Here is a 27,694-nt window from a genome sequence, read left to right on the forward strand (position 1 = left end):
TTTTTGCCGGCCATGTTTTTATTTGTTTTTAGTTTTAAACAGGGGAGCCAATGATACATCCAGTATTTCAAAAAATCAGAAGGTAAAACAAATTTTAAAAAGACCGAGATGCTACATGCTATATTTAACCTAATTTTATTCATGCTTGCTTTGGAGGGGGGCTGGGAGTGGGACAGGAATCATTCGTAAAAACATACAGTAAAAACAAAATGTCTCACCATATAGAACTTTAACCTACAGTAATGTTGTACCTTAATTATTTCCATGCACACAACTAACATTACAAAATTTTTAAAAAATGAACACAATTAAGACTTCTAGGAGCATTTGATAATAAAGCAATTCCTAATTTCTTTTGTAGAGATCAAGCACCTCCAATTACAAATTCCTATACACAGTGAGTGCTTTACTTGAAATGAAAACTAAAAAATAAAAATAAAAATGTATTGGATAGCCTCAGAATAAGCCGATGTTAATATATATCCAGCTATGTAGGCAATAAAACCATAGTGCTAAACAAAAACTTTTATCTGAAAAGTAACTCAAAAATTGACTTTCTATAATTACAGAAATATACTTATTTGCTAAAATAAATAAAAGTGCTGCATATTAACACTTCACTATAAAGAATGCATACCAGAACATTTATAAATATTGAATGATTTTCAATAGGAATAGCTACTACAATAATGCTGGCTAAATAGAAGTGCATAATGAGAAGCACTATGGGTGGTTAATGTTTTGCCACATACTGCTGTTACCTTGAGGTAGATAACACATGCGTACCAAATTCTGCATTCATTTCAGTTGCTGCTGGTATCATGTGTCTAAGAAATGTGTAGAGTATGAAAAAACTCTAAAATACGCATGAATGAAAAAAATGTTTCGGGAAAAATAGATATTCTCATGCAATTATGTACAGTCTCACTGTGTAAATTTCAAGGCAAGGTTCTTTTTCTGCAAAACATGGACACTGTTTTACTGAGAGAATGTTTTTTTTTACTTGGTTTAGTGCATTTTTTTGTTACCTCCTGCATTTTGCATTATTTTGCTCTATTCTTTAATTTTGTGTGCAAACGACATGCCAGTTTAAAAACAAAACTAACTCATGTATAGAAAGTAATTCTGGATTGTAAAAACAATGGTAAACAGAAAACTAACGAAATCCATACTAAAATTACACCATCTGATTCAAGTAAAAAAATTACTTACACTAGTAATAAAAAAAGACAAACACATCTCATGAATATAAAAGAAATGTCTGCTGAGTGTTTTAGTTTAGATGTTTCAGAATGCTGCTGTAGGTTTTGTGGGGAATCTGGGGAGATGATTTCATAGCAGAAGGCGTTAGCGTGGCCTGGATGGACTTGAGAGGCGAGCCAACAGGGCTGTGAAACTGAGGAATACCTATAGCCTCCAGCTGCTTGTTGAAGAGGAGCTCCCCACTGTTACTGAGAAAGCCCTCTTCTCTTTCCTTCTCCCCAAGCTTCCCCTCTTCTACTGGCTCAGGTTCTAGCATTTCAGCATCTTCTTTCTTACTAAAAAATTTGTCCAAATAACTGGTGTAAGTATTTTCTTTTTCAACTTGTTCATCTTTCCTTACCTCGCAACAGAACTGGTCTATGAGGAAGCACCCCTCCCCACCACTGACAAACTGACTGTCCCAAGAAGTTTGGTACAGAGCTTCTAACTGGGCCAAATTGGCCATTCCTTTCTCCTGCTTCTCTCTGCTCACCGACTTCGATATTATTCCTTTCAACTCTATCTGAGACACTGAACTATTCAAGTCATTTAATTTATCAACATCAGTAGACTCATGTTGTAAACTAAGCTGGATGGTTTCTGCTATAAAAGAATCAAAGTCAAACCCCTGATTCTTCTCCCTTTCTTTTTCAACAAGTTGCTGTGATGCTTCCTCAAGTGCTATCTGAGCTTTCACCAACCCATTCTTTTCACATTTAGACTTGCCTTTCTTGTCAGACTTATCTTTGCTTTGTTCCTTCCAGTTTGAAAGATCTATAATAAGCTTGGGCTCATAGTAATGGTTAACTTCACTGTCTCGCCAAACTAAATTATCTAGGTATGAAGAGGACCTCATTTTGTAATTACAAGTGTGACTACATTCCAGATCACAATACTTGTTTTCATGGTGATCTGAGTACTGCCAGCAAGGCTCAGTAGAGAAGTGGGTGTCAAAGGCAGGATCCTCCAGGTACTTTTCACGATCTCCATCCAAATATTTGCGAGGATCCACTTGCACTTCTTCTTCATCAGTAACGTCAGAAAGAGCCCTTGGATCACGCTGAACTTCATCAGCTTCATAGTTATTATGAATAGGCCAGTCATGGTCTGAAAACTGACTGTCATGGTATCTGTAAAACAATTTCCTGTGTTAGCAGCTAAAAACAGTCCTCTGGCTCCCAAACAGAGACAGTCAAGCCCTTACAAAATAATGACAACTCAACACAAAGCTCTTTCTTAATCCAACTGGGTACCTCTTCCAAGTTTTTAATTTAATCTAGCAAAAAGAAACAGAATTATGTACAACAGCTCGCTCCATGTACAGAACTTTTTCTAAAGTGTGTTTATTTGACTTAAAATGACTACTGTGAAATCTCTTTACTACAATGTGCATTAAGCATTAGACAAAACAATCATAATTAAAACTCTCTCTCCTTAAACAAAATTTATTTTTAGAGAAGTATTTTGGGGAAGAAAAAAATAATGGAAATATTAACTTTAGATTCTAGACTCCTGAGTGCAACTCAGGAATCCATCAGCATATCCAAGTCACATCTAATGGATTATAAATCCAATGATATTGCTGTAAGAAAATAAGAAAATTTTATTCTCAGGTCAACTCAAAAGGAAGAAACATAGAAAAAGAAATAATGCCCATGAAGCAATGTCACTTCAAGCACAAACCCATCCAGTTACATTACCACAGTAAGTGATAAATTTACCTTTCCCAATTATAAATATGGCTGTGACTTTCATCCATTAGCAGAATATCATCAACCTCATCTTCAATGTGAAAAGGATGACTTGAAATAGGCTCATCCGTTGGAAAGGAATAAATGCTCATATAAGGATGGGACAAAGCTTCTTCTGCTGTCAATCGATCCATGGGACTAAATGTCAAAATTTGCTCCAGAAAGTCCAGTGCTGTAGAATATAAGCTATCATTAAATGGGAAATTTCTGACATTTAGAACCTAATATTAAGGTGCAGTGCTTTGCTCTAGAGCCCTCTAGTTGTTTCTAAGTAGCTGCCTGTGAAGTATCAGCTACTGACAGTACAGTGCCAAATACGCATCCTGCAGCCATCAGGACAGAGAAAGAAGTCAAATCTAAGATCAGCCATAATTTAATGCATAAAAAACCAGCAAGAGACAGAAAGCTTCAAGCTGAATCAGTATCCACCAATGGCTACCAGGAAACACTGCTGCTACTTTGGCTGGGAGACTCTTTTTTAAAAATCTGAAAGACAGTCTTTCTATAGTGACTCCATTCCAATGTTCCCTTGTATTTAATAGGCCAGCGTCTCAAAAGAGCAATTCCAATGCAAATAGGTTCATCAAAGATTGACAATTCTACTCTAAAGATAACCAAGCAGCCATCATGGAGGTAAATTTTTGTTATTAGGGCAGAAGACAATCCTTCTTCAGAGAACACAGATTCTTCTAACTGAAACTTGCTTTTTACAATCACACGGCCTGCACCTCAAAGCTGCACACTTCTTGATGATTTTTGAAACATCAAAACATTGAATCAATGAGTTTTTATTACTTACCTTCAGGACTGATGCCTGGAAGCAACTGAGTTAAAGGTTTGTGTGGCTCAGTCATATCATTTCTAATGTAAACTGGAATTACATTGAGAAGCTCCTGACGGTCCTCCTCATGTACGACAGGAATTGATTCTAGAATCAACTGCATCTGTTCAAGTTCATGTGCACCTGAGCACCAAAACAAAACACAAGCTGCCATTTCAACTTTAAACATTTCTAATCCCTGTATATGAAAGGCATGTCAAAATTTTGTGCTCTGAGTAACTATTTCCAGTAAAAGATTATAATCTCCTGCAACAGAGGAAAGGCTAAAGTTCTGAATTTAAATGATAATAAATCTGAAGAGCTCTCAGGAAATGCTGTGGCATATGAAGAATTACAGAGCTGCTACTCACAGATAAAGAGATCTAACATTAAGCTTTTGTAAGGGTGTTTTCACCATGGATGAGGTTCTCTACAGCAATACCCTTTTTATTATACACTCTATACTGCTATCCTCCCCTTTCAACTGATCTACCTCATTAATACAGTATGTGACCTCACTTGGAATTGTATGTCCCTCACTAATAAAAACAGCAGTAGTTTAGCTGAAAGACATTTTGCAGGCCACAACCATTTGTATTAATATTCTACTCTGAAATCCTGCATTAACTGTCAAGTACAAGACAAAAATCACCTGTTGGTTACATAGAGTGATGCTCTTTTTGAAAATAGTACTCTATTATGATTGAAATTACAGTACTCTTTCAGCACTGCCTGAAGTTTCCCTGGGTAAGAACAATAAGGGCCTACACAGCAGGTCAGTTTTGAATAATGAATAGCATCTATTTTCAGTACTGGAGTACCCAGAAATACAACCTGCCAACTTCAGCTCGTTGTTCAGCTCCAAGGAGGATGTAGGATCCTAGAGACTCAACTAGCAGATAAAATTATATAGGATTATTTGCATGCCGACGTTTCCTTCCTTCACCAAGCTGCTCTGGGCAATCACAAACAATACTGATGTATGTGACAACACATATAAAAATACATGGGGCCAAACAAGAGACTCTACCATCTCCAAACTTCTCAGTTCACTTCAGTGCCTGCACAGCACAGCAGTCTGCACTGCACATCCTATCACACACCTGACAGGCAAAGTCACTGCAGAAAATCTGACAAAGCTCCCCAAATGAATCAGTACTACTTTGTGTTAATGTCTTTACTGGACTGAAAGAGCTGTTTTGTTCTACTTCAGAATACAACAAATTACTTAATATGATCTATCAGATGTTATATTGCTTGTAATTTGCTGGAAAATAGATTCTATTGGGTAATGAGTACCATCCTAAAATTTAATCAGCTTTCTGTCCACCATCAGGGAAATAACCATTGTAAAATATTCATTTAGAACAAAGAGGTAGAGAAGTTGTTTGGAAAAGCTACTGAATTCCACTGTCTCAACTTCCTTTCCCTCACTTGTTCCAGGTACTCTGCAATATTAATCTGTATTCTTCCTTCCCATTCTCATCAGCTTTCTGAACAGCAGGATTCCTAAGGGATGGTTCAGAAGGAGACAGGATGTTGCAATTAACCAAATCAAATCCTCCAAACAACTCTGCAGAAGAACTATTCAGAGTCTCAGGGCAGAATAACTATCATATCTCCAACCATCTTCCCTTTCCAAATGATGTCAAGAAATCCATGTTTCTTTAGATTAGAAAACCATGGCAATGCTAAATTTTCAGAGGGACACATCTACGTCTAAAATATTTTTAAAGTATCTACTCAATGCAATTAGTGCATACAAACAAGCCTAGAAATTTAGGATTTTGGTGACTAAGACCAAGTTTTTTAACAGAATTCTAACTCTCTGCACAGCAATTGGGCCAATAAAAATTGTGACAAATACCAATGATACTCAAAAGAAAAAAAACCCAAAATGCTGGCAGTTGTGATCAGTCTATGCTGAATGATGGAATCTGCAGACTTTCTCCCAGCCCAATAAATCTTGTATCAGCCAAGCATTTTATACTCTGGGGACATTACTCCAGTAGTTAGTAACTCAAAGAGTGAAAACCTCACTGCATGTTAAGAGAAGCCTCTGCATGTATTAATCACTGATTTATACTGAATAATGCTTTCAATTGACAGTTCTTAATGGGAAGAAGCTCTTAATTCCATTGCCTTTTCATGCAAAGCTAAGAATGACTGCAGAGGTGTGCTTTCAGTCCACAGTCCTTGCATCTAAAGGAATGTGAACTTTGAAATGCAAGCTTAGCTCTCAGAAGTTTTATCTGTATTACTCCTATAATTCAGGCCAACAGGAGCAAATCCAAGAGTGATCCTGAATGAGACAACTGCTGCTGAGGCCCCAGGGTGCACAAAAATAAGCATTTCAGAGGTATTTCTGCAGTTTGCTCATCTGCTCCCATGCACTGAGTGCTTGTCAGCAGGTGGTGATCTCCTATAGTGCAAATAACAGTTTCACTTTACCTAAAATGCTCTAGTTTGTGCTCTGAGCTAGGTCAGCAACATGGTACAGGATGGCCACCAGGAGATGGGCTCCAGAAATTTCCTCCCGATCCTAACCAAAGCTCTAATGTCAATGCACCATGAGACCAGAGCATTGCTTCCTATCTTGCCTGAAACAGTTGAAAGTTGCACATTTCCTTGCTGTACTGCACTAAATTTTACACCTTTAAATCTATGCCCTTGGGGCTTAATAATTTAAAATATAGAGAAGCAAGAAGTGATTAGGTTGACTACATTAAAAAAAATAAATTTTATGCATATTATACTCAGGGTATTCATAAACTTCAAATACTCCCTGGATACACCAATTCACACACGTATCAGAACACTTCTTAAGCAACCAATAAATTTAGCTTAACACAATTACAGTAATATTTACCATGTATGACTCCTACAATAAATTGTGATATTTATCTAAATACACACCAATACAAGTAAGGAAACTGAAATGTCTTCTTCTTTACAGATACATCAATTTATAGTTTATATAAGTGCACAATAATATAGCATATCCTGATAGTCCATGACTACTGATGTTAGCCACAATAATCAATCTTTCCTGAGGAAGATAATTAAGTAGTGCCACTCCTTTCATGAATATACCACTGATTTTATTCTACCCACCTGCAAAGAGGGTTTTCCCAGTCAGCATTTCAGCAAAGATGCAACCTGCAGCCCACATGTCAATGGCTTTAGTGTAGTTGTTAGGAGAAAGCAAAAGCCGGGGCGATCTGTACCATTTAGTAACCAATCCTTCAGAAAGATGGCCCTAATGAAATTAATTAAAAAATTTTATTAGATTTTGAAGACTTATGTTTTTAATTTATTTTTTAATGCACTCCTAACAGGATTTTTTTAGTCTCAAAGTCCCAGCAATTATATTGTGTGCATTCTACTAAACCTTCTTTCTACCTTTAAAAATATCTTTGTAAGTGAACAGCAACCATATACAAATATGACACTATTTATTAGTCAAATGAGGTACTGCAGCAAAACTTTCTCATTCCCAGATGCCAAAAAATGCAGAGATGATACTGAACCCTTTTGAAACACCTAGACCAGGAGGACAGTATCTCTAAACCAATCCCCCAAAACAGCCACACTTGCACTATGAATGCACTGCTAATAATCTTATCTAAGGCTTCTATAATTAAATATAACTAAATGTTGCTCTTAATCTCAGGTTCTGTCTTCACTGTTAAAACCTTTGCTTTTCTGAACCCATTTAGTAAAAAAAAAAAAATAAAATTTATGCTTGCAGTAGTTCTATCACCATGCTAAGGACACCCTCCACAGCCTATCTACCTGTGCAGAAGGGAGAAATGCTATTTTAAGAGGGAACAGTTGTCAAAGCATTTCTTAGATATTCCCACTCTCTGCATACCTTGTGGGAATAATGAGGATCCATGATTCGTGCAAGGCCAAAGTCACCAATCTTCAGCACCAAGTCTTCAGTATTAATGAAAAGATTAGCTGGTTTGAGATCTCTATGCAGAACATTTGCAGAGTGAATATACTTGAGCCCACGTAGCAGCTGGTACATGAAAAGTCTGGCATGATCTTCCAGTAAAGGGCCTTGCTCTAGCAAATTAGCCAGATCTGTCTCCATGTATTCCTGGACAATGTAAACACAGTTCAATTCTGTCAGGGAGCCCACATCATCTGTTAACTGGCTTCCACTGGGACCAAGAATTTCAAATACTTTGACAATGTTGTCGTGGTCAAGTCTTCTAATAATTTTGATCTCACGTAGAGCATGTTTAACACTCTGGGGATCTGTAAGGACAATTTTCTTGACAGCTACTCTTTTGTCACAGTCATTATCGACAGCAGAAAAAACTAAGCCGTTTCCACCACAGCCCAGTGGTTTTAAGTCCATATACCGAGAGCCCAGATCAAAACCATGAATGTTCATGAGACTTTCAAATTTTTCTGCCATTTTAAAATTCTTTACTTTTTTCCTCAAACTACTAAGCTTCTGTAAACACACGGAGACACTTCCACTGGTATCTGAAGGAAAGGTCTTAGAGAAAGGGAGAAGAAACACTTGGCTTTGACTGCAAGATGGTTTCTTGACACTCTCATTTCATTATGAGCCAGCCAGGCCTGTTGTGTCCCCTTGAATTTAGAGCCTGTAAGCTCTAGAACTCAAACCGAGCATAAGATCGAAAGATTGCAGCATTCATAGTTCAAGAAAGGTGCAGCATTTCTGCAGACATTAAAGAAAATACTCACAAGAAACTCAAACGGAATGAAATGACATACTATGCACTCAGCTCTACTGTGCTAATCTGGTTAACATTTAACAAAAATGTGAATAAATATGCACATAATAGGCTTCTATTAGCATCCTCCTCCTCACAGTGCAGATACATTCAGTGTTGGACTGGTCCTGAGCAGCGTCATTCTATGGTGCTGGTAAGCACTAGTTTTTTTCCTTCTTCCTCCTTTTCTCTTCTTTGTTTACAGTCTAGTTAAATGGGAAACTGGCAGCTCTTGATTTACAAAAGATGCCTTCTGTTAATGATCAGGTGGCTCCAGCTCACCACAATCACAATCAAAGCTACCATCCATTTTACTCCGTGGCAACCTGAAAAGCAGAGAAAAATACATCAGTACCTCAGCACATACAAAAATCTTCCTCCTCCCCCAGCTCATTGATTTATCCTAAATATAACTTACTGTCCAGTTACAAAAAAAAAAAATCATCAATAAAGCTAAACTAATTAGAAATTATATGTACCTTTCACACTCGTGGAGGAAAGCAATAATGACCAACCACCATTTTTTAAACATATATCGTGAACATTTTTGATGTCACCTACTGAATTTATGGTACAAAACAAGAAATCCTCCCTAGTCTTAATTTAGAGACTAACAAAGCAAACTTGCTTTGTTAAGAGCTGTTAAGAGACAAGCCAGAAGCAACAGTGTCCATAGCATCTGTCAGCAAATTCTGAAATAATTCTTTTCACTAAACTTTTATTTGAAGACAAAATCAGGTTTAACTATTTCACCATAATAAGAGGTAACTAGGTACTGGTCACACAAAAAGGGTGGCTTGTACACTCCCAACATTTACTGAATATACAATATACATCTACTGCCACTTATAAAGCTTTAATCCTTGTGATTTTGGATAAAGCTTACCAATATCTCAAATAATAACTTTGCCTCTATAGACTCATTGCTACAGGAATCATAGGGGTAATTCTTACATATCTGATAAATATTATTGCTTTATCAATTTTTTCTATACTTATCCAACCTAGATTACAAAGAAAAACTAGCAGCAAGTACATTTTACAGAGTCACTGATATGTTCTACAACCATTTCCCCTAACATATGGGCTCTTTCAGACATCATTTATTTTTTAATAGTGTAATGAATTCACCTACTATTATGAAAAACCAAACTGGCAATTTTCTCAATAAGTTCCCGTCAGCAAGAGCAGAATGTAGTCATAATGACCACATGGTGCATTTTTGTACAACTTCTTCTAAAAGCTCAAAAATGCCACAACGGGAAGAGTCAGGGGTGTATGTTACACAGTGTGGTAAGCTTTGGGCAATTCCACTGCGAGTCACTTAAATGTTCTTCCCCAACATGTAGAGGTCACATCAAACCACTAAGTGTCTCCTGTTCAATCTCAGATTAACACATTTCAGCTCTTCCCTAAATGTAAAGGTCACCACACAATCCCAATACTTCAGAATTAATTCTATGAATGTTTTCCTTTAAAACAGTGCTAGCCTTTCAGTGGGACGATTGGGAGGAAGCAAAACAAGTCTCCTTGCTCCTAACACCAGCAAGAGCAGCTGACAGGTTATTAACATATTTTAAATAATGGCCTCAATTCACTAAAGCAATCAGAATAGTACAGAGAAAAAGAAAAAAAAATAAGAAAGAAAGGCACACTGGCAATGAGAAACAAGACTTTCAACACATTTAAATATTACCCTTCCTTTGGCTCAAGCCTGACTGTCATCAAGACACAGCCCCAATGCCCAGCCTTGCTCCCCCTGCCACACGCCACCTGCCCCCAGGTATGTGGGCAGAACACAGGGAAGAAGGAAACACATGCTGTCCTCTGCTCAGTTTCTTTTTAAATAGAGATCACCAAATGAAGTATTTCTGAACTGAAAAGCATTGAGCTGCCCTCTACTGATGTTGCATACCTTGCCACAAGGGTGATCTTCAGAGCTTTCTCTACTCAGCACACAGAACTTAAGATTGCCTTAAGATTCCTTACTTTGCGCTTTGGCAAGAGTCCTAATCTTAAACAGTGCTTTACAAAAGTTACTATAGGGTCACTACAAACACAATATTATAGTCTCACAACAACCACTACTACTTTTCCCCAAACCATCTTGAATTTTTAGCAATACCAGGACACTACAGTGAGGACCCCTTTTAAAATATCTATGAATTTATTTAAAGAACAATAGTAAAACTTATCCTAAAGAAGACAGCATCAGTGACTATCCAACTCTGCTCACAACTGTAAAACCCAGATATCTAGCCTCTTGATTTTTAACATTTTTAAACCTGAAAGTATTTTCTCAGTCACATGTACCTCTTTCAGGTTCACTCATCCTGAGCTGCTGCCAGCACACCAGTTCACATCACCCCATTCACCTTTCACTCCAACATCCCACCACCTGTTACAGAAATTAAAATTTGTACCAATACTTCAAATATCACAATAACTTGAGGTCCAAGGCCTCTGTTCAATTACCCTGCATTAAGGTGCATTTTACATCCTTGGGACCATCTACAACCAGTTGTATTCTGCCTCATAATTAGGCTTTTGTTTCACTACTGATGTCTTCAACATGCAGCAATATCGAAACTGTTTGCACCAGCTGCGTGACACATCTGGAAACTCTCTTTTAGCTATTCCCATTAAACAGCCCAGGAACAGATTCAAAACTATGCCCATCAGCAGCCAAGATTAAGATCTACCATCTCTTTACCACAACTCAGATCTTACCCCCTGCTGCCATGAGTGAATGCAGCAACAAAATGCTTCAGGGAGAAAGGGAACTATGGCCAACTCCTGAAGTAGGAGCCCGGCAATTTTCACTCTGTATCTCTGAAATGATGCATTTTTAATCATCAGTTTACACTTATCCTTCCACCAGGTGTCCACTAATTACAGTGTTTTCAGAGAGCCTGCAATGATCTTCACCACCAGACTGATTTAGCTAAGAAAACAAATGCTAACAACATAAGCAACCAACCTGGTGCAGCCTTCATTTGACCTGATCCTGCTCCAAGCTTCCTATCTGCGAACAAATTGCTTAATCTCATGTTCTAACCACTTTAAACATATAATGGACTACTGTATAAAAAAGGGGGGGTTTATCATCCCAGTTTGTGCTGAACAGGCTACTGACGCAGGCACTGACATTTTCAGCTAGGCTGCCACCTTGCCACGATGTCCAGGTTTTTTAGAAGTGGTACTTTCACTCCTCCTTCACACAAAGTTTAAAGAGTGAAACACAAAGATACCACTTTCTTAAGTGGTTTATAACTATGGTTTTAAAAGGGGTCAGTTCCTGGGAGAGGGTAACAGAAGTGACCCACAGAAGGGCTTTGAAATCATCCCCAGTGATGATCACCACACTCGACTGGCCTCAGGCATTGCGCAAGCAGCCCCTTCAAACCACGCTCAACTCCCGCAGTGGATTTATCACAGCTTTCAGGAAACAGGATGTGCACTGAAATAGTCAGGTATGAGATGTTTACTTTGTCAGAAATACAAATAAGACCGAAAGATACCAGTTAATTTGATTATGCTGACCAAATAATGATCAAATTATTACTCACAGGAGAAAGACCGAGAATGACTAACGATATATTATACAATCTGCTAAGTACTATCCCTTTGACTAAAAAATACGGGGCACAGAACTTTTTTTTTAGATCAGCCACGTTGCAGTCAGTAGGCAGAGTGAGTCATCGTCCAACTCACGAAACTGCTGCTTTCTAAAGCCTCCTACTTGCTCCCCACACTGTTTAGGGAACTCGGTGCTGGCAGTAAGCAAATGTTACTATTAGTTTATAAATCTTCTGAAGGATCTGTAAAAACACACAAGAACCCAGTGTACTTTTTTGTATTGTGTTTAAAAATGGTTTGGCTCTCCCTTTAGATAATAATAATGAAAACTCCCCAGAAGAAGCCCAGCATCAGCTAATCACAGCCTTCTGCACCTCTGCAGACCTGCTACCATCTGCTGTTCCACTACACAGGTAACCAGTCAAGAGTGAATTCGAGATAACAACCACACAAGCAAAAACTGAGCTTGAGCAAAGGGCTGAAATGAAAGTTCCCATTTTAGCTTTAGAGCACACAATCTTCTGAACGCAACTGCCAAAGCAAAATGCACCTCTATTTTAAGCCACCGCTTTCCGGAATTTGTAACTGGTTTATTAACACATAATGCTGTGACGGCGTTGTTTTTATACACACACACATATCTATATAAAACGCGTGCTGGCAACAGCACCGGCCATACGACAACACTGCGACCGCCGTTTCTTTTTCCGCAACACAATTAACAGCCATTGTCAGGCAGACCCCAAACGGCACTGAATTAGCCAGAAAAAGAGACACATCCTACAGACGCCAAGCGAGAGCATCCTGCCTGCCTAGGCGAGGGTACCTGTTCCCCGCATCCCAAAACTCGGCCAGTCTCTCTTCAAGCCATTTCCGTCGGATGTTTCAAGCTACTTATTACGAGCATTAAGTCACTTTTCCCACAAAAGGTTCCCGGAGCCTGGGGGCAGCAGGAGCGAGCGGTACCTGTGCCCTATGTGGTTCGGCTCGCAGAACCGCGCCGAACGCAGCAGCCAAACTTCCGCGGGCAGGGGATGGCCGGGCCCCCCCGGCCAAGGACATCCTTCCTCCCGCCGCCCCGGGCCGAGCAGCCGATCCCGCCCGCGCCGCTGCCCCGGGCCGAGGGAGCCGCTCCCGCCGTGCCGCGAGGCCAGCCCGGCCCCGGCCCCCGCCGAGCAGCCCTACCTTCAAACGCCCTTCAGGCCGCGCCCGCCACCCCCGGCACAGGCGGCCCCGGGCCCGGCGCCGCACCGCCGGCAGCGCCCCCCGCGCGGCCGCCCCCTCCCGCCCGGTCAGCGCCCGCTCGCCCCGCTCGGCCCCGCGGCCGCCGCACTGCGGAGGGGCCGGGCCGAGCCCGGGCGGAGGGAGCGGAGCGGGCCGGGGGCGCCGCTGCTGCCGCCGCCGCCGCCGGGCGGGACGGAGGGAACAAAGCGCCTTTGTGCGGCGAGGCCGGGCCCGCGCGTGCGGCGGCCGAGACCCCCGCGCCCCCCGCCCCTCGCACTCACGGGCCTTCCCAGGCTCATCGGGGGTGCGCTGCTCACACGGCCGAGCCCCGCGGCCCCACCACCGGCCCTCGCCCGGCGCCCGCCCTCCTCGCCGCAGTTGCCGCTGCCGCAGCCGCCGCCATGTAACCCGGCGCGGAGGGCAGGGAGGGGCGGCGCGGCGGCGGCTCCGCCCGCCAGGGGCGGCTCCGGGCGGCCCTCGGGGACGGGGGCGGGACAGGGACAGGGATGGGAGCGGAGCCGCGGCCGGGTGTCGGTGCGGGGTACACTCAACCGTGCAGCCGACCCTATCCCCGGTGGGCGGCCGCGCGACATGCGCTCGCTCACCTCACCGCCTCTCCTGTGAGCCCGAGGCACGGCGCTGCCGCCGTGCCCCGCTGGCCCGAGGGGTTCAGCAGTCTCGAAGCACAGCTGGGTCACACGCAGCCCGCAAAGGCGGCCGGTGGAGCGCTGTGCACCGAAGGGAGCTCTGCCCGACCCGGTGGCCTCTGCGGCAGCCAGAGCAGCGGGACCGGAGGCCCAGCGGGGCCCCGCCGAAGGAGCGCTGTCCCCGGTTGCTGTCGGTGTGCGAGGCTCCAGCAGCGACGGGCGGGGAAGCGCCCGGGTGCGCCCCGTTCAACTGGCCCGGCACGAAACGTCCCTCACGGCAGGGAAACAAACAGTTGGAGGCAACAGGCGGGCGCGGCGGAGGAAGTTCCTCTCTCCGAGGTGCCGCTTCGGCTCACATGCTCTGCACTCCTAATGCCAGGGCCGATCTGGGTCTTCTCCCCACGAGCATCTACAAATCTTTGCCACCGCTGTCACCTCTAGATACCACAGAGGATTTCTGTCTTGTTATAGCATCTCCCTTAACAGAGGCACTACGAGTGCTTTTCCCCAAAACCACAACTAATACAGTAAAATAAAGAAAAATAATGAAAACTTTACATTTTCCCCGTGAGACTCATAATACAGCACTTTTAGTAAGGAGAGAGAGGCATGAGCACACCAAGCCTCTAAGTATCAGAAGAGCCTTCTGCTTCTGCTAACCCAGTTTCGGTACAACTATCAAGGCAGGGTGAAGTTTTCCTTGTGTAGTCCCTCATATGCCTTTCCAGTGCAGGATGGCTCAAAAAGTGATAAAACAATCAATATTCACTTTTGCAGGTTAAACACAGGATATTTATAGCTAGTACTAGGACAGAAGTTACATGCAATAGGGCTCTATTGCTCTGCTGCCATTTGGACAGAAGCATCCAATTGACCCTTGCACTATTAGATCATGTAACTTTATTTTTTTAAATAAACAAGTCATATATCAGCATCCAAGGATCTCTCCACTCAGCTTTTCTAAAGTTTTTAAAAAAGTAACTTTTAAACTCTTTTCAATTATGCAGCAAACATCCTCTGTTTCAATTAGCCAGATGCACTGCTAGCTCTGATATTGACCCCTCTGCCAGGAGAGGTGACCTGGGCATTTGGCAGTGCTCACAGCACTCACACAGAAGTCAGTAACCAAACTGACACTTTATATTCCAATGCTTGCTAATTGATAGGCAGCTCACCATGCTGCCAGCAGCACAGAAAAGTCAGAAACAAAGCTGCAGTTCTTCTGCCCACCCAGCAAAACAGAGCTGGAAGATTGCTGCACTGCTGCTCTAGAAGGACTGTATTTAAATACACTCCATAAAGAAAAATCTGCAGAAGTGCACATTTGGAAGAGGTGATGTTAGGACGGCAACCAGAGCCAAGCCACAGAGGAGTTTTTACTTGAATTAAAGGAAGAGATTTGGGGCTTAAAAAAAAAGGCAGGAGCAGCAGTGGTTGCATGTCTAAATCCAGAGCTATTTAGTTAATTTAAGAACCCCTCCATCCACACAAAGTATTTTCATTACGAGAATCAAAAGAGCAAGCAGATCCTCAGATTCTAGAGTGCTGAAGTAAGAAAAATTTATATTACATCCTTGAAATAGCACCTGGAGGGCCCATAATCTGTGTCCATTGGGACTGTTTGCCAATATCCTCAGTGTCAGTTCAGCCAGGTAGAGAAGTTGCACATCCATGGAGTTTGCTCTGCAGCAGCCCAGACTGTTTGAAAAGTAGTTTAACAAGCACAGAGGAGGTTTGCAGTAAGCAGGAAGCTTCCTCACTTGGGTAGCACACGCTCACTTATTAATCTCCCATAGCCCAGAAGTGCCACCAGTTTCTGGGCTCTTAATTCATAAGTCATGAACTGCATTCTTTTTTTTTCCCCTCCAAAATCTTTTCTCCCATTCCAGGAATGTAGTTTGTGGTAGGATTTAGTGAATGAGATCCTTCAATCTAGAGGAAAATCTTGCAAAAGGAAGAGCATGGTGCAAGAATATTACTTGTCTTCAGCCTCACTATTTATAGAATTACAATACACATGAGAGTTGCTCAGAATTGTGTGTCTCATGGCAATTTATAGCTGTCTAATCCAGCAAATTGCTAATCTGTTTTCAGATTTTTAATATCTTATTGATTAGGCTGTAAATTACTGTGACGAGTTCTTTGCACATTTCCCACAAGAATGCAATTTCATAGCATGTAGATTAAATTCTAGATGATATCAACTCATTCTAAAACAATGGCAGATATTAACTGTCAGTGAAATGCAGAACAAGAAGAGAACTGGATTTCAAAGGTCATAAAGACCAGCAATTAAAAAATAATTAGAACTGCAGCAATGATTCATTTATTATATCCAAGTTCAAAAAGATCAAACAGTGAATTCCAGTGTAATATTTCAGTCCTGTGTGTGAATTGTTACTTGTGGCATAAAAGGGAACAAAATATTTTTAAGTGTCCACACCCATTATGATTGGCAAGGGAAGAAAGATTTGGAGACGGTTTGAAAAGGTTGCCCAAGGTAACTTGGCAGCTCCAGGCTTTTGTCTCAGTTTCACTGCTTGACTTACATGTTCTCCCAGAAGAAGGGAAATGTGTCCTAGGATACATTTTAAGGACTGGCCATATTTCTTACCAAAGTTTAAGAGGAATTTTGCATGTGAATAGGGATGAGTTTAAAGGAAAAAAAAAATATAATCTATTTATTAAAAGGGGATAGGGAGAGGTTCAAGAAACACTGTTTCTCTGGCCTCCTTGACTTATTCCTGCTTATCCATGCTCTGAGCCCTAAAATACAACTTAGTTGTCCTGGCACAGATCCCAAGAGCTTTTAATTGTTTGAGTTTCCTTTACTGCAGCCTCTTCCCATCAGCCTCTCTGGAGGTGTTAAGCAAAATCTTCACAAATCAATTGCTCTTCCAGCTTAGTTTCATAGTGCTGATGTTCAGCACAAAGAGCCCAGATAAATTTGAGTTTCACTGGCAACCCAATAGCTCAGGTGGCTTAATTTCCTGGGCACCTTCATTTCCTGCAAGTGTCAGACACTACCTTGCCATAATGGACACAGGGGTTTTTTAATTTGTTCTTTTTAACACAAATGGATATTTCTAACAAGCACTGACTCTCTAGATTAATAAATCTTAAAATATAATTCCAATCAGCATTATTATCAGATAACCACATAGAAGTTGCCATCTCAGAAACTTTTAACAAATGTTTGTGTCAAGGTTCCTTTTTAGTTAAAGTTTACTTGGTGGTAGGCAGAGCTCCCTGGGCACAGACAACACACTGTCACCTCATTTGGGCTCACCTGGATGGATCTGACTTTGCCAGAGCAAGATTTGTACCATGTACATTCTGATCAGCAAAGAAAACTATGAAAAAGACTTGGAATAAAGGAAAAAAACCATACCCCAAGATCTGCATTTCTGTGTGAAACAACAGACAGACTGGAAAAGAACAGACCCTTAACAGAGACCAATTCCAACCAGAGGCAACAAAGGGCAAATGGAGGTGGAAGAAGGAAATCACAGAAGATGTGCAACTTTGAGGCTAGAAATAAATGGGTTATGTGACATACTTTGGAAATTCTGTAGGACAAAAAGTCATTAAACACTTAGAACAAGTAATTCTTCCCCCTTGGTAGATCATCAGGGATCTAGGACACTTTTCAGCAGGCTCCCTGCTTAAAATCACACAGATTTATTAAGTCAGGCAATTCCATTGCCTCCTTTTTCTATGTTTTAAACAACACTCAGCACAGGGCAGAGCACCTGCCTAAAGCAGGAGTTGGCAAAGCCCTGTCAATAAAGAGAGAAGAGGAAAGCTTAGAAAAGTTGCTTTGTAGCTGGGTCATCACTTGAAGCATTAGCCCTCTGTGTGTAAGGCTGGAGCTCTCCCAGGTTCTCAGCCTTTCATCATTTCCTCATTAGTTTATCTTGCTCAGAGAGAGCTTGCACAGAATAGCAAACATGCAGAAAAATTTACTGAGGTAGGCAGTTAAGGCTGTATGTGTGTTAGTTTAATTTTTTAAAGGCTGACAGGTACCAACATTTTCATCCTTGGGTGCTCCAAGTGACCCAAGCTCCTTCTAACTTCCCAGCATGGACATTGGGCTGTGCTGGAGTCAGGCTGTAGATCCAGTTAGTGGATGAATCTACAGCTGAAAAATATGCTACAGGAGGACAAAGCAAAGCATGGGATGAAGTGGAAACAAGAAGCACCAAATGTTTTTGTCCCAGCACTTCAGGTGCGAGAAAAATCAGCGTGCAATGGTTCTTCCCCATTCAGACCTTCAGCAAGGCACCATGGTCATCCTCACCTCCAAAACCCCAAGTGAAGTGGTTAGGAGAGCACATCTGCCAACTGAAGTGGCACCAGAACACAATTGTCTGAGGCCTCTGTGCTGGTTATTGCATTAGCTGAAGTGCTGCTAAAGTTGAAAGGCAGCAGATATTATTTAAATATCTGCAATACCTTGAATATTCCAAGGTAGAGAAACTCCCTGGAAACAGGACTGGGTGCTCTCAGCAAAAAATACATTGGATTTTGGATCCCTACTGGAAAATATGTCAGCTCTTGGGCAAGATATGAATGCCTCATGATGGCTTTATATAGAACAATTCTGTGTTTTTGTAGAACTATTACATTCAATTGCAGAAATATATATATTGCCATGCAGAACTGTTCTTGTTCATTCTTATAGCACTGTACGCCTTCAAACACACAGCATTTTGATTCCTATTGCATTTCAGAGATAAAGCCTCTGGTGTGATTGTAAATACAGCTGGTGCTGCAGAGTTTGTCATTTACAGAAAAGAAAAAATTGGACTAACATTCACTAACATTTTCATCCACACCAGAATCCTCTGAAATACATTTAGAGGGGGCAAAGCTCAACACAAATACATGGGTATTGTGAAAAGAGGATGAAACCAAGTGCCTTGGGAGGCACTTTAAGAAGCTGTGCCTTCGTGGCTGCTCAGGCAGAGGCCATCCTGGGGTTGCACTGGCTCCTGGCACAGCCATCCCCAGCTCAGGGATGCAGCTGTTTCTCAGCAAGCAGCACATTGGATGGCAAAGATAAAGGGCCAGGCGGTGCCTGCAGGGTCGGGGCAGGCCTGCGGGAGGCCGATAGCAGCTCTGCTGCCCGGGGTGTGTTTTGGCTGGGGCCAACACCCTTCTTCAGGAGTCCCAAAATAGCACTTATCAAAAGCAGCAGGTTGACTGGAAGCACACTGCTTCAAGTAATGATTGCAACTGTCCCTGCCAGACTCCTACCCCAGTCAGTCTCTGAAGCTAAAGAGATTGAAAATCTAAGAAATATCAAGAAGCAGGGACTTTTTATAGAACATCTACCATCAAATTATATGGCAAATACTCAGCATTGCAAAAGCTACCTTGAATTACTTCTGTTGTATTGTCAGACAGCAAAACCCAAAGTTTTCATTTCACTGACAAATATATTTTGGAAACGCCTCCTCTCCCTTAAAACTCTGTAACTTTTTCTCATCACATCTTGCCCTATCTATTTCTAAAGATTTCCACTAAAGACTATTCAATTGCCCACGTTTCCCAACACCATTTATGTCTTAGCCTTCATTAAGATTTTCAAGGTTGTTTCAGGTTTTCTCAGCAGTTTTGAGACACTTGCTGGAAGGGATTACATTTCCAAAGTATTTGTTTTCTCATGAAAACTGGATTTTGCTTATGTGCCAGAATCAGCAGACGTGTTATAAATAGCTTTGGATTGATGACAGGAAATGATGCAAGATCTCAGGCCACTCTACAGAAGACAACTGTTTGATGTGCTGAGGAAAGGACTTGCACCACTGACTACTGCACAGGAGGAAAGAATTAATGCACAGAAGCATCATTTACTACAAAGGGTATTAGGCTTATGAAACACAAGACCTCTTATTACAACTCAAGCAAAAAGTATTTGCTTGCAATTGCACTACAATGAGAAACAAGAAAATTAATTTTTCCTTTGAAGAGGAAAAACTGACCAGAATTGTCTGAACTCGCTTTGTCTTTTACTCTCGGGGAGAAAAGACACTCTCCTTACATGTTACTAATGCCAACACACACATTGGAAATGCTCCAGGCTCTGAGTGGTGCCAAACACTGGGATCATCTTCCTACCCTGGCATTTCCCATTAGCTTCAGCTAAGTCTCTTCCAACTCAAAGTTTAAATGGGCTCCAATAACAGATGCCTAGAGGTTAAGCTGTGTCTATTCATCTCATCTGCAGAACTCCCTGTTACTCTTTGCAGTAGTAATACAGGATGGAACATTAACTCCTGGTCTCATTCTGTTTCTATCAGCTCCCATGAAGATAAAGCACAATAATTTAACCCCCAATAAATGCTTTATTTGGAATAGGGGCAAACTCTCAGCATTCTTAAGTTTACGACAAAACTTTGAACAGATGTAACCTGAACACAGTGACTCCAACCTTCACCTCCAGTACCAAGCTGGCTCCATTTCCCAGCTGCAGGAAGCACCTCTCAGCCACACATGGGCACTGTGGATGACTGGACAACACATGGAGAACTACTAAATTAGTGAGAAACACACAGTGCACCTCCCCAGCAGGTTGTTTTCCAGTCAGTCACTCAGACAGGGATGCCTTCAGGCCCTCACATTCCCACAGCACAGTTCAGCACTGTGTGGGCCTCCAAGCAGGTGTGGAGCAGCCTCCTCCCTCCTGCCCTGGGCACAGGAGGAGCATCAGCACCAGGCACACAGCTCAGCTCATGCCACCACAACACCCCCAGTGCTTTCTCTCCTAGAGACAGCATCAGCAGGCACTTCTGCTGAGCTTTTCCTTCAAGAGACAATGGCATGTTTGATCCTCTCACAACTGTAGCTCAGAGGCATCCTCCTTTCAGGAGGGGATGGTTTCTACCCAGGATTTTTGAGTTATCTGTTCTTCTGACAGACAGAAGAGCCTAGAAGCACTCCTACCTAGGAAAGGAATAAATAATACATTACACATTTTTTGCACTAACTCATTTTACTCATGATCTACCCTTCTGTAAGTTTGAAGAACAACTTATTTTTTTCCCAGTAAAGATGTGAAATCTGACTGAATCTTTGTTATTTTGGAAATGTAAGATTTATTACCTCTCTTAGAGGTACAACAGTGCTGAACCTGGGTTATGCCAAACTTTTTCAGTTAAGGGCTAGACAAATGAAATACATCCATCCATGTACACACTGCAGGACAGAAAAACAAATCCATTTCTTAGTGGATACTAACACATACACATACAGTGTGTCCAGGAGAGCAGAGTAGGAGACAAGGTGGGCAAGGCTGGTCAGCCTTTGCAGAACTTAATGAGAGCTCCAGTGCCAGCTGGTGCAACTGACCTTTATAACCTTGATTATTGTCAGAAATTCTCGTCAGGAGAATTTTCTTTCAAATTTTGTTGTCCGAAATACCTCCGTTGGACACCCCAGTGCTGAGGAAGCACTGAGAAGCAGTCCTCCACCCAGAAAGTAATCTCATAAAGGTAAATATTTCATTGAAGGGTTATACCTAGAGGTTCTTTCATTATATAAATAGCAAGACTTACCCTGCAAGTGATCTGGAACTAAGAAAGATAAAGAGGTAGAGAAATCTCCTGCTTATAAATGCATCAGCATTCTCTTATCTCCAGCATATCTTTAAACAGTTTTGAACTGCAAATTTCAACAGTCAAAAACTGTTTAATCAAAACTTAAGAGATACCCCATGCCAGTAAAATTATATTTTTTGAAAAGAGAAATATATTCCTCCCTCGTTCTTTGTGTTTTGTGAAACACCAGAGACCTATTTAAGCCTCAATTAAAATAAAAGCAATTCCTGCTAAACCTATTTTAGTAAACACCAAAAGCTGCTAACCATTACCTCATATTTCTTCTTATTGTTTAATCAGGACACTCCCAACAAAAGCAATAAGGATGACTCAAAGAAGATGAGTTCCAACCTTTGGATCAGCTCTGATTGCAATACTCGGTTCTCATGATTGCTGCAACTCAGCAGCAATCAGCTCCAGCACGATAATGGTGCTCACATGTGCTCCATGACCCGCTCCAGCACGGCCCTGGGTGACAGCAGGAGCTGCTGCAGGGTTCCTGTGTGTCACCTGATGTCCCCAGCTGACAGACAGACCTTCCTGTGGCCCTGGCACCCGTGGTCACAGAGGGCAGGTGCACACACCCTCTCACTCGTGTTCAGCAGTGGGAGTGACAAGGTTGGCTGCACTGGGGCAGTTCTCACCTGGCCACCCAAAGCAATCAAGAACCAGCTCAGCCACCAGACAAGACTGAGCAAACTCTTCCTGTGTCTTGAAATGGTGGCCCAGAGGGGTAAGACTGCAGCTTACAAACCTCTCCCCTTTTTCTTGCTGTTAACTTTTGCAGGACAGGCTGTCTGTCCTTGATTTCTGTGTTGGAAAAAGTATATCCCAGAAATCAAGGACAGACGGAAGACTCAGCCCTTGCCTTCAGAGTTAAACCATAGTGCCAGGGCTGGACTAGGAATCTTACTCCCACTGCCCAAGCCATCCTGCTCAAAGGGCAGCTCCAAGGAGGACTTAACACTCCCAAGCCTGTCTGTCAGAGATGCTTTACAAAGACTTCACAAAACAGCACAGTATTCATCAAAACCAAGGTGGTGATTTCCCCTCAGCCCAACAAAGGTTTCGAGATGTCAGCTGTTTAATTTCTCCTGACAGACTACCCAAGCTGGTATTTCCACAATTTCATGGACTGTCTAGATACTTCCTCGAAGTACAGAGTAAAGTGAGACTGTTATGGTTTGTGATAATATCCCTGTTTGTGATAATGTCCCTATTAAGGCAGCTCATTTGCTTGTAGTAAAATTGCTTCAAGGACGGCATGTACAATTTGCGATCAAAGTACTGCCCTGTACCCCGTGTTTATCATGCCAGGTCCAAAGAGGTTTGTTAGTAAACAATAGCAGTGTAATCATTGCTAGGCAGCAGGGAGTCAAAGGCAGGGCTTGAACAGGATGCTGTCAACTAGGAAACATCAACAAAGAGCCTGCGGGGACTGCTGAAATCAAGGGAAGCAGCAGGGCAGTAATAGAAACTTTTGAACCTTTTCACACAGAGGAACAAGAAGATTGGTCTTTTTGATTGCTGAAATGTTTCAGGAGAACATGGGAATATGGGCCTCCATGACAGCTAGTAAACTTCTCTGACCTTGGAAGGCAGCTCCATGTGGGCATGACAGTCACAGTAATCAGAACAAGCTCTATCTGCTCTGATACAGCTTTACGGCAGGAGCAGATATTCCCTTTTGTCCTCACAAGTGCTCAGTGCTCTCCTTCATTCATTGCATAAGAAAGTGTTCACCTGATTACCAGCAACTGGATACTGACAAAAACCAAAATCAGTGTACTGGCCTATGTTCTGTTCATCACATATTGCCCCAGTCTGAGCACAGAACCACCACGGTTTAAGGGCTCTGCAAATCACCATTAAATTAACTTCTACAATTTGAAAGAATGTCAGAATATTATCATTCCCACTGTTCTGAACTGAGTCACAAAATAACAAGGTCAATGTAGCCCTTAATAGCAGATTTAAGATTACTAGGACTAAAATTTGCAAGAGTTTTGTACTTTATTTCACTGTTCAAATTTTCAGTTCAGTTTTGGTCCTGGCACCAAGTACAGATCCCCAAAGTTCTGAATTCTGAATTTACAAGTTATTGTAGGCTTTGTCCAGGCAGTTCTGATTTTGCCCAGCACTAGAAGCCCTCAAGTAGCTGAGCTTGTACACCCTGAGTTTGCTCACCCTTTGTGCCAGTCTCTCCACTCCTCTCTGAGCCCATCTGATTTCTCCAAGTCTCTTCCTATTTCCTGGTTTCTATTTTCTTTTCTCCTGTTCAATTAAAATCTCATTTTTACAAGCTTTCTCTCCCAACCTATTTCTGAAAAGTTCCCTACCTATTTGGTCCTTGTTTCTTCCACATGAGTCAGGCAGCTGCTGGAGCCAAAAGGAGCCACCAAAAGCAATACATGGGAGGAACAGTCCACTTAAATTCAATTCAGGTGCCCAATCCCAACACAGCCTGTAGAAGCCTGTGGATGCAGTCACAGGAAAATTTCTGTTTAGGAGATGTGTGGGTTGGAGCACACCCAGGACTCACAGCAGGGGAATTAATCTGCTCACAGATCTCTCAGGCTGCAAAACCTGAGGTCTCCAGTTTGTGAACACCAAGAAAGATAAAACATGCATTTTTGATTCTGGATTTCAAGACTGCCCTCCTCTTCTGAAAAAGGCAAAAGTCTTTTAAAAATGGGGGGTTTTGTTGTTTGCTTTTTTTAAAGTAGGGCAAAATCAATGGTCGCTTCTGCCCCAGTTATTGTAAAATAAGTGGGACATTACAGCAAAGTTCAGATTTGGAAATCTACCTGGCACAGAAATGTTTCCATCTGAAGAATCAGCCATCAGCAAAGTCCTAGTGTATCAAAGGAACCTTGCCCAAGGCACGGAGAGGAGGCTGCCAGTGCCCAGTGCAGTGACAACACTGTGACACTGTGACACTGCTCTGCCAGCACTCACAGTGTCCCCCAGCAGGAGCACAGAGAGCCCAGCTCCCATGGCTCCCTCACCTCTCTGGTGCCTTCTCCTCACACTGCTGCCCAGGAAAGCCTCCAGCTCTCGAGGAAGGTGCTCTGAAAGAGCCTGGCTGCACAGGCAGGTGGTAAGGAGGAAGAGAAGCAGCCCAGAGAGTTTCTGAGGAAGAAATGTCCCCGTCAGTGCCCTCCCCATGGGTGGGTGCCAGGCTGCTGGGGGAGCACAGGTGTGCAGGGACTGAGGATGCAGAGGGCCCTGCTCAAGCTTCTCTTCCCCTTCACAAACCTATTTTGGGAAAAGACCCTCAGCAGTGCAATGCAAGAGGCTGTAAGAAAATACCCCACTCTCCAGGACAAAGATTTTTCCTATTCTTTTGCTCCAACACGTGGCCACACAGCCTCTCTTCCCAGCCAGAGCCTGCTGCTTGCCTGGTGTGCTGAGGCAGCTGCTGCAGGCGGTGGGACAGCCAGTGCCAGGGCAGGCAGGGCACACAGAGTAACGGGGAGACCTTTAGAGGAATGCAGGAGAGGAGAGGCTGAAATAACCTCCATCATCAGCTTCTCTGTAATCTCAGATTTTGGCTGTGGAGAGATGGACAGAAACTCCATGTGACTGTACACAGGGAATGAGAGAATGTCAACACTAGCCCAGCTTTCTGATGGTTACAGAGGCTGTAATTTCATTTTCTTCCCATTGTATCCTATGTGAAAAGCATTCCAAGTTGTGCCTCACTCCCTAAATCCTATTAAGAAAAACCAGACCTTGTAAAGCTGTTTTCCAGTGTGTTGAATTCAGGTTTTGTGGCTCTGTTTGACACTTTTCCATTAAGTCCCAACTGAGCAGAGGCACTGAGCAGCAGGAGAACAGCACTCCTTGCCCAGCTGCCTTGCCTGGGTTGGATGTGCCTCTCTGAGCCCCCGTGCCCAGCCCCAGCAGAGGCTGTCCCCCCTCTGTCACTCAGCAGCAGGCAGGTGTGAGCAGACACCTCGAGGGGAGCCAGCCCATGCCACCCTTGTGCTCTTTAAAACAAGCTTTTATCTATGCTGCTGGTGGTGAGATATAGCTGAGAATCTATATGAAATATACAGAAAATAACCTGAGCCTCCAGTCTACCTTCAGCTGTGTTTTTCTCAAAGTTTTGAGGCTCCTCTCCTTCTGCAGAGAAAACAGAGCACTTGCAGGAATAAAGCTGCACTTATGTAAGTTTCTGAGAATGCCAAGTTGAAAGTCTGACAGAAGAAAAACTTCTGGTAAAAACCTATTTTTTTGTATTTTCAAGAGATCTAATCTATCTTCTGTGCATTCCTGACCTTCGGAAAGCATTTTCATCTCACACGTTAAGTATAACAATCCTCTTAACAGGGAACATTTTGTTAGAGCTTTAAATTGGGTTACGTAAATTATTTGTAGTTCTGACAGCAGGTTTCTCTTCCGTCCACGAGGACACTTGTTATGAGCCTGCCACAAGGTTCATTTGCAATCACTGCAGATAATCATCTCAGGGGACTGTTTCAAAGGAGATTTTTATCTGGGGCACATGCTACAAGTTTTTCAAGGCTTTGTATAAAAGCAGCATTTTGGCCAAATAATTTGCAGTACAGTAACATGCATGAGAATTAAGGCATCCCTGATGGGGATGGTAAACTGAGTGAACAAAACTTTTTCTAACTTTAACAAACTTTTGGAGGAACAGAACACAAAGGGAAAAAAAAACCCTGCAATAGATATGTATATAGGTGGTACTGAGCATGTCTCAATTAATGGTTTTACTTTTCTTTACTGCAGTAGGAATTGTAAACAGTCAGGATGGGGCTCTTTGTTCACACTAGGTACTTGTTCAGAAAAAAAACAGTAGAAAAAGTATTCAGAAGTTACAGCACTACTTTTGGGATTGTATTAGAGCAGCCAGTGACTCAGAAACACAGTTTGCAGTACTCTCTTTTCATTCTTTCTTCTCCCCAGCCCCTAGACAGGCACAGGCTTAGACACTGCCTTTGAATGGGAAGAGTTCTCTGGCAGCAGAGCCCTCCTGCCTCCCTTTCTCTTGTCCCTGGTGGGGGGGGGAAAGAAAGGCATAATTTATACTTTTGGATTGATATTTAGGTTTCCCATTATATTTATGAGCTCTTAGCACCCCCCTTCCCCAGTAAAGCAATAGAACAATATTTTATTAAAATTTAAAGTATTTTGTTTGGCTTTAAGAACAATTTACTAAAACAAAATTTTAAAATTAAAACTTTCAAAGGAAAATACAGGCATTTAATTTTTAAGTCTTTTTAAGTGAAGTTGAGACTTTTATTCCTAAGCAACAAGAGCAAAGAGTTTCATCTCGTGCTAAATACGAGCCAGTCCACTAAACCTGATTTCTACACTCCTGCTGGCATTACATTCTCCACAACAGTGGTGCAGAAACGAACAAACCCTTCTGCAACATCAGAGTACCCCAAGGAGCCACATTTTCAAGGAGGAGAAAACCTGTGAGTCTGTAAACCACACACACATGCACAAACACAAAACCCATGCAAAAGGGGCTCAGCAGAGAGGACCTTTACCCACAAAACTTAACATTTACTGACATTTCCAAATCTGCCCAGGAATGCTTCACCTTGCTATTTCCAATTGTATTGAGCTAACTGGTGGTGTTTTTTCTTTCCCTCTCCTTCTTTATTCAGTGCCAAACATTTATTTTCAGCAGTCTATAGAGTTGTCTCATGATTTTATTAGCAGTATTTCTTAAAATACTTTATCTACAGAGAATGCAATGCATTAGGGCTTCTAGGGACAATGTTAGTACTTCTAGGGACAATGTTAGCTATTCCTGTGAATTATCTCGGGACACTAGCTGCTCAATATGAAATTATTTTATTTCTATAAAAGACAAAATATTATTATTTTGGCAATTCTCAAAGAGAAAGAGATGTTTCTAAGCGTTAGTTAAAAAGATTCACCTTTACACTTCTTTCTCTCTAAACAAACAGATCTCATGGGAGAATACACACAGACATTTAACTTACCATTACTGCAGCTATCTTTTGAATTCCTCAGTATCATTAATATTTAAGCAGAAAGAACAGAACAAGCAATTATTGTAATGATACCACAC

The 27,694-nt window shown here is 42.2% G+C and overlaps 1 protein-coding gene across 3 annotated transcripts; it reads right to left on the reverse strand.

The window, feature by feature from the left end:
* On the reverse strand, positions 1 to 27,694 carry MAPK6 (mitogen-activated protein kinase 6). 3 transcript variants are annotated; one of them, XM_058811520.1, is made up of 6 exons: positions 27,606 to 27,694; positions 7,688 to 8,893; positions 6,928 to 7,072; positions 3,793 to 3,957; positions 2,964 to 3,165; positions 1 to 2,372 (listed from the first exon to the last, which is right to left on the reverse strand). In XM_058811520.1, the coding sequence occupies exons 2-6, from the start codon at positions 8,240 to 8,242 to the stop codon at positions 1,274 to 1,276; spliced, it is 2,166 nt and encodes a 721-aa protein (XP_058667503.1). In that variant the 5' UTR covers positions 8,243 to 8,893; positions 27,606 to 27,694; the 3' UTR covers positions 1 to 1,273. The 3 variants fall into 3 exon arrangements, with proteins under 3 accessions (XP_058667503.1, XP_058667502.1, XP_058667500.1); XM_058811519.1 differs by lacking the exon at positions 27,606 to 27,694 and adding an exon at positions 13,652 to 13,795; XM_058811517.1 differs by lacking the exon at positions 27,606 to 27,694 and adding an exon at positions 13,113 to 13,130.

The sequence above is a fragment of the Ammospiza caudacuta genome, chromosome 10, assembly GCF_027887145.1.
Source record: "Ammospiza caudacuta isolate bAmmCau1 chromosome 10, bAmmCau1.pri, whole genome shotgun sequence".
Classification (NCBI taxonomy): Eukaryota; Metazoa; Chordata; class Aves; order Passeriformes; family Passerellidae; genus Ammospiza; species Ammospiza caudacuta.

Bases quoted from the DNA above. Each gene is read 5' to 3' on its own strand.
- MAPK6 (XM_058811520.1), bottom strand. From the start codon at position 8,242: ATGGCAGAAAAATTTGAAAGTCTCATGAACATTCATGGTTTTGATCTG. The intron at 7,073-7,687 runs GTATGCAGAGAG...TAATTTCATTAG, and splicing joins ATCCTCATTATTCCCACAAG to GGCCATCTTTCTGAAGGATT. The intron at 3,166-3,792 runs GTAAGTAATAAA...TATATTCTACAG, and splicing joins TCCAGGCATCAGTCCTGAAG to CACTGGACTTTCTGGAGCAA.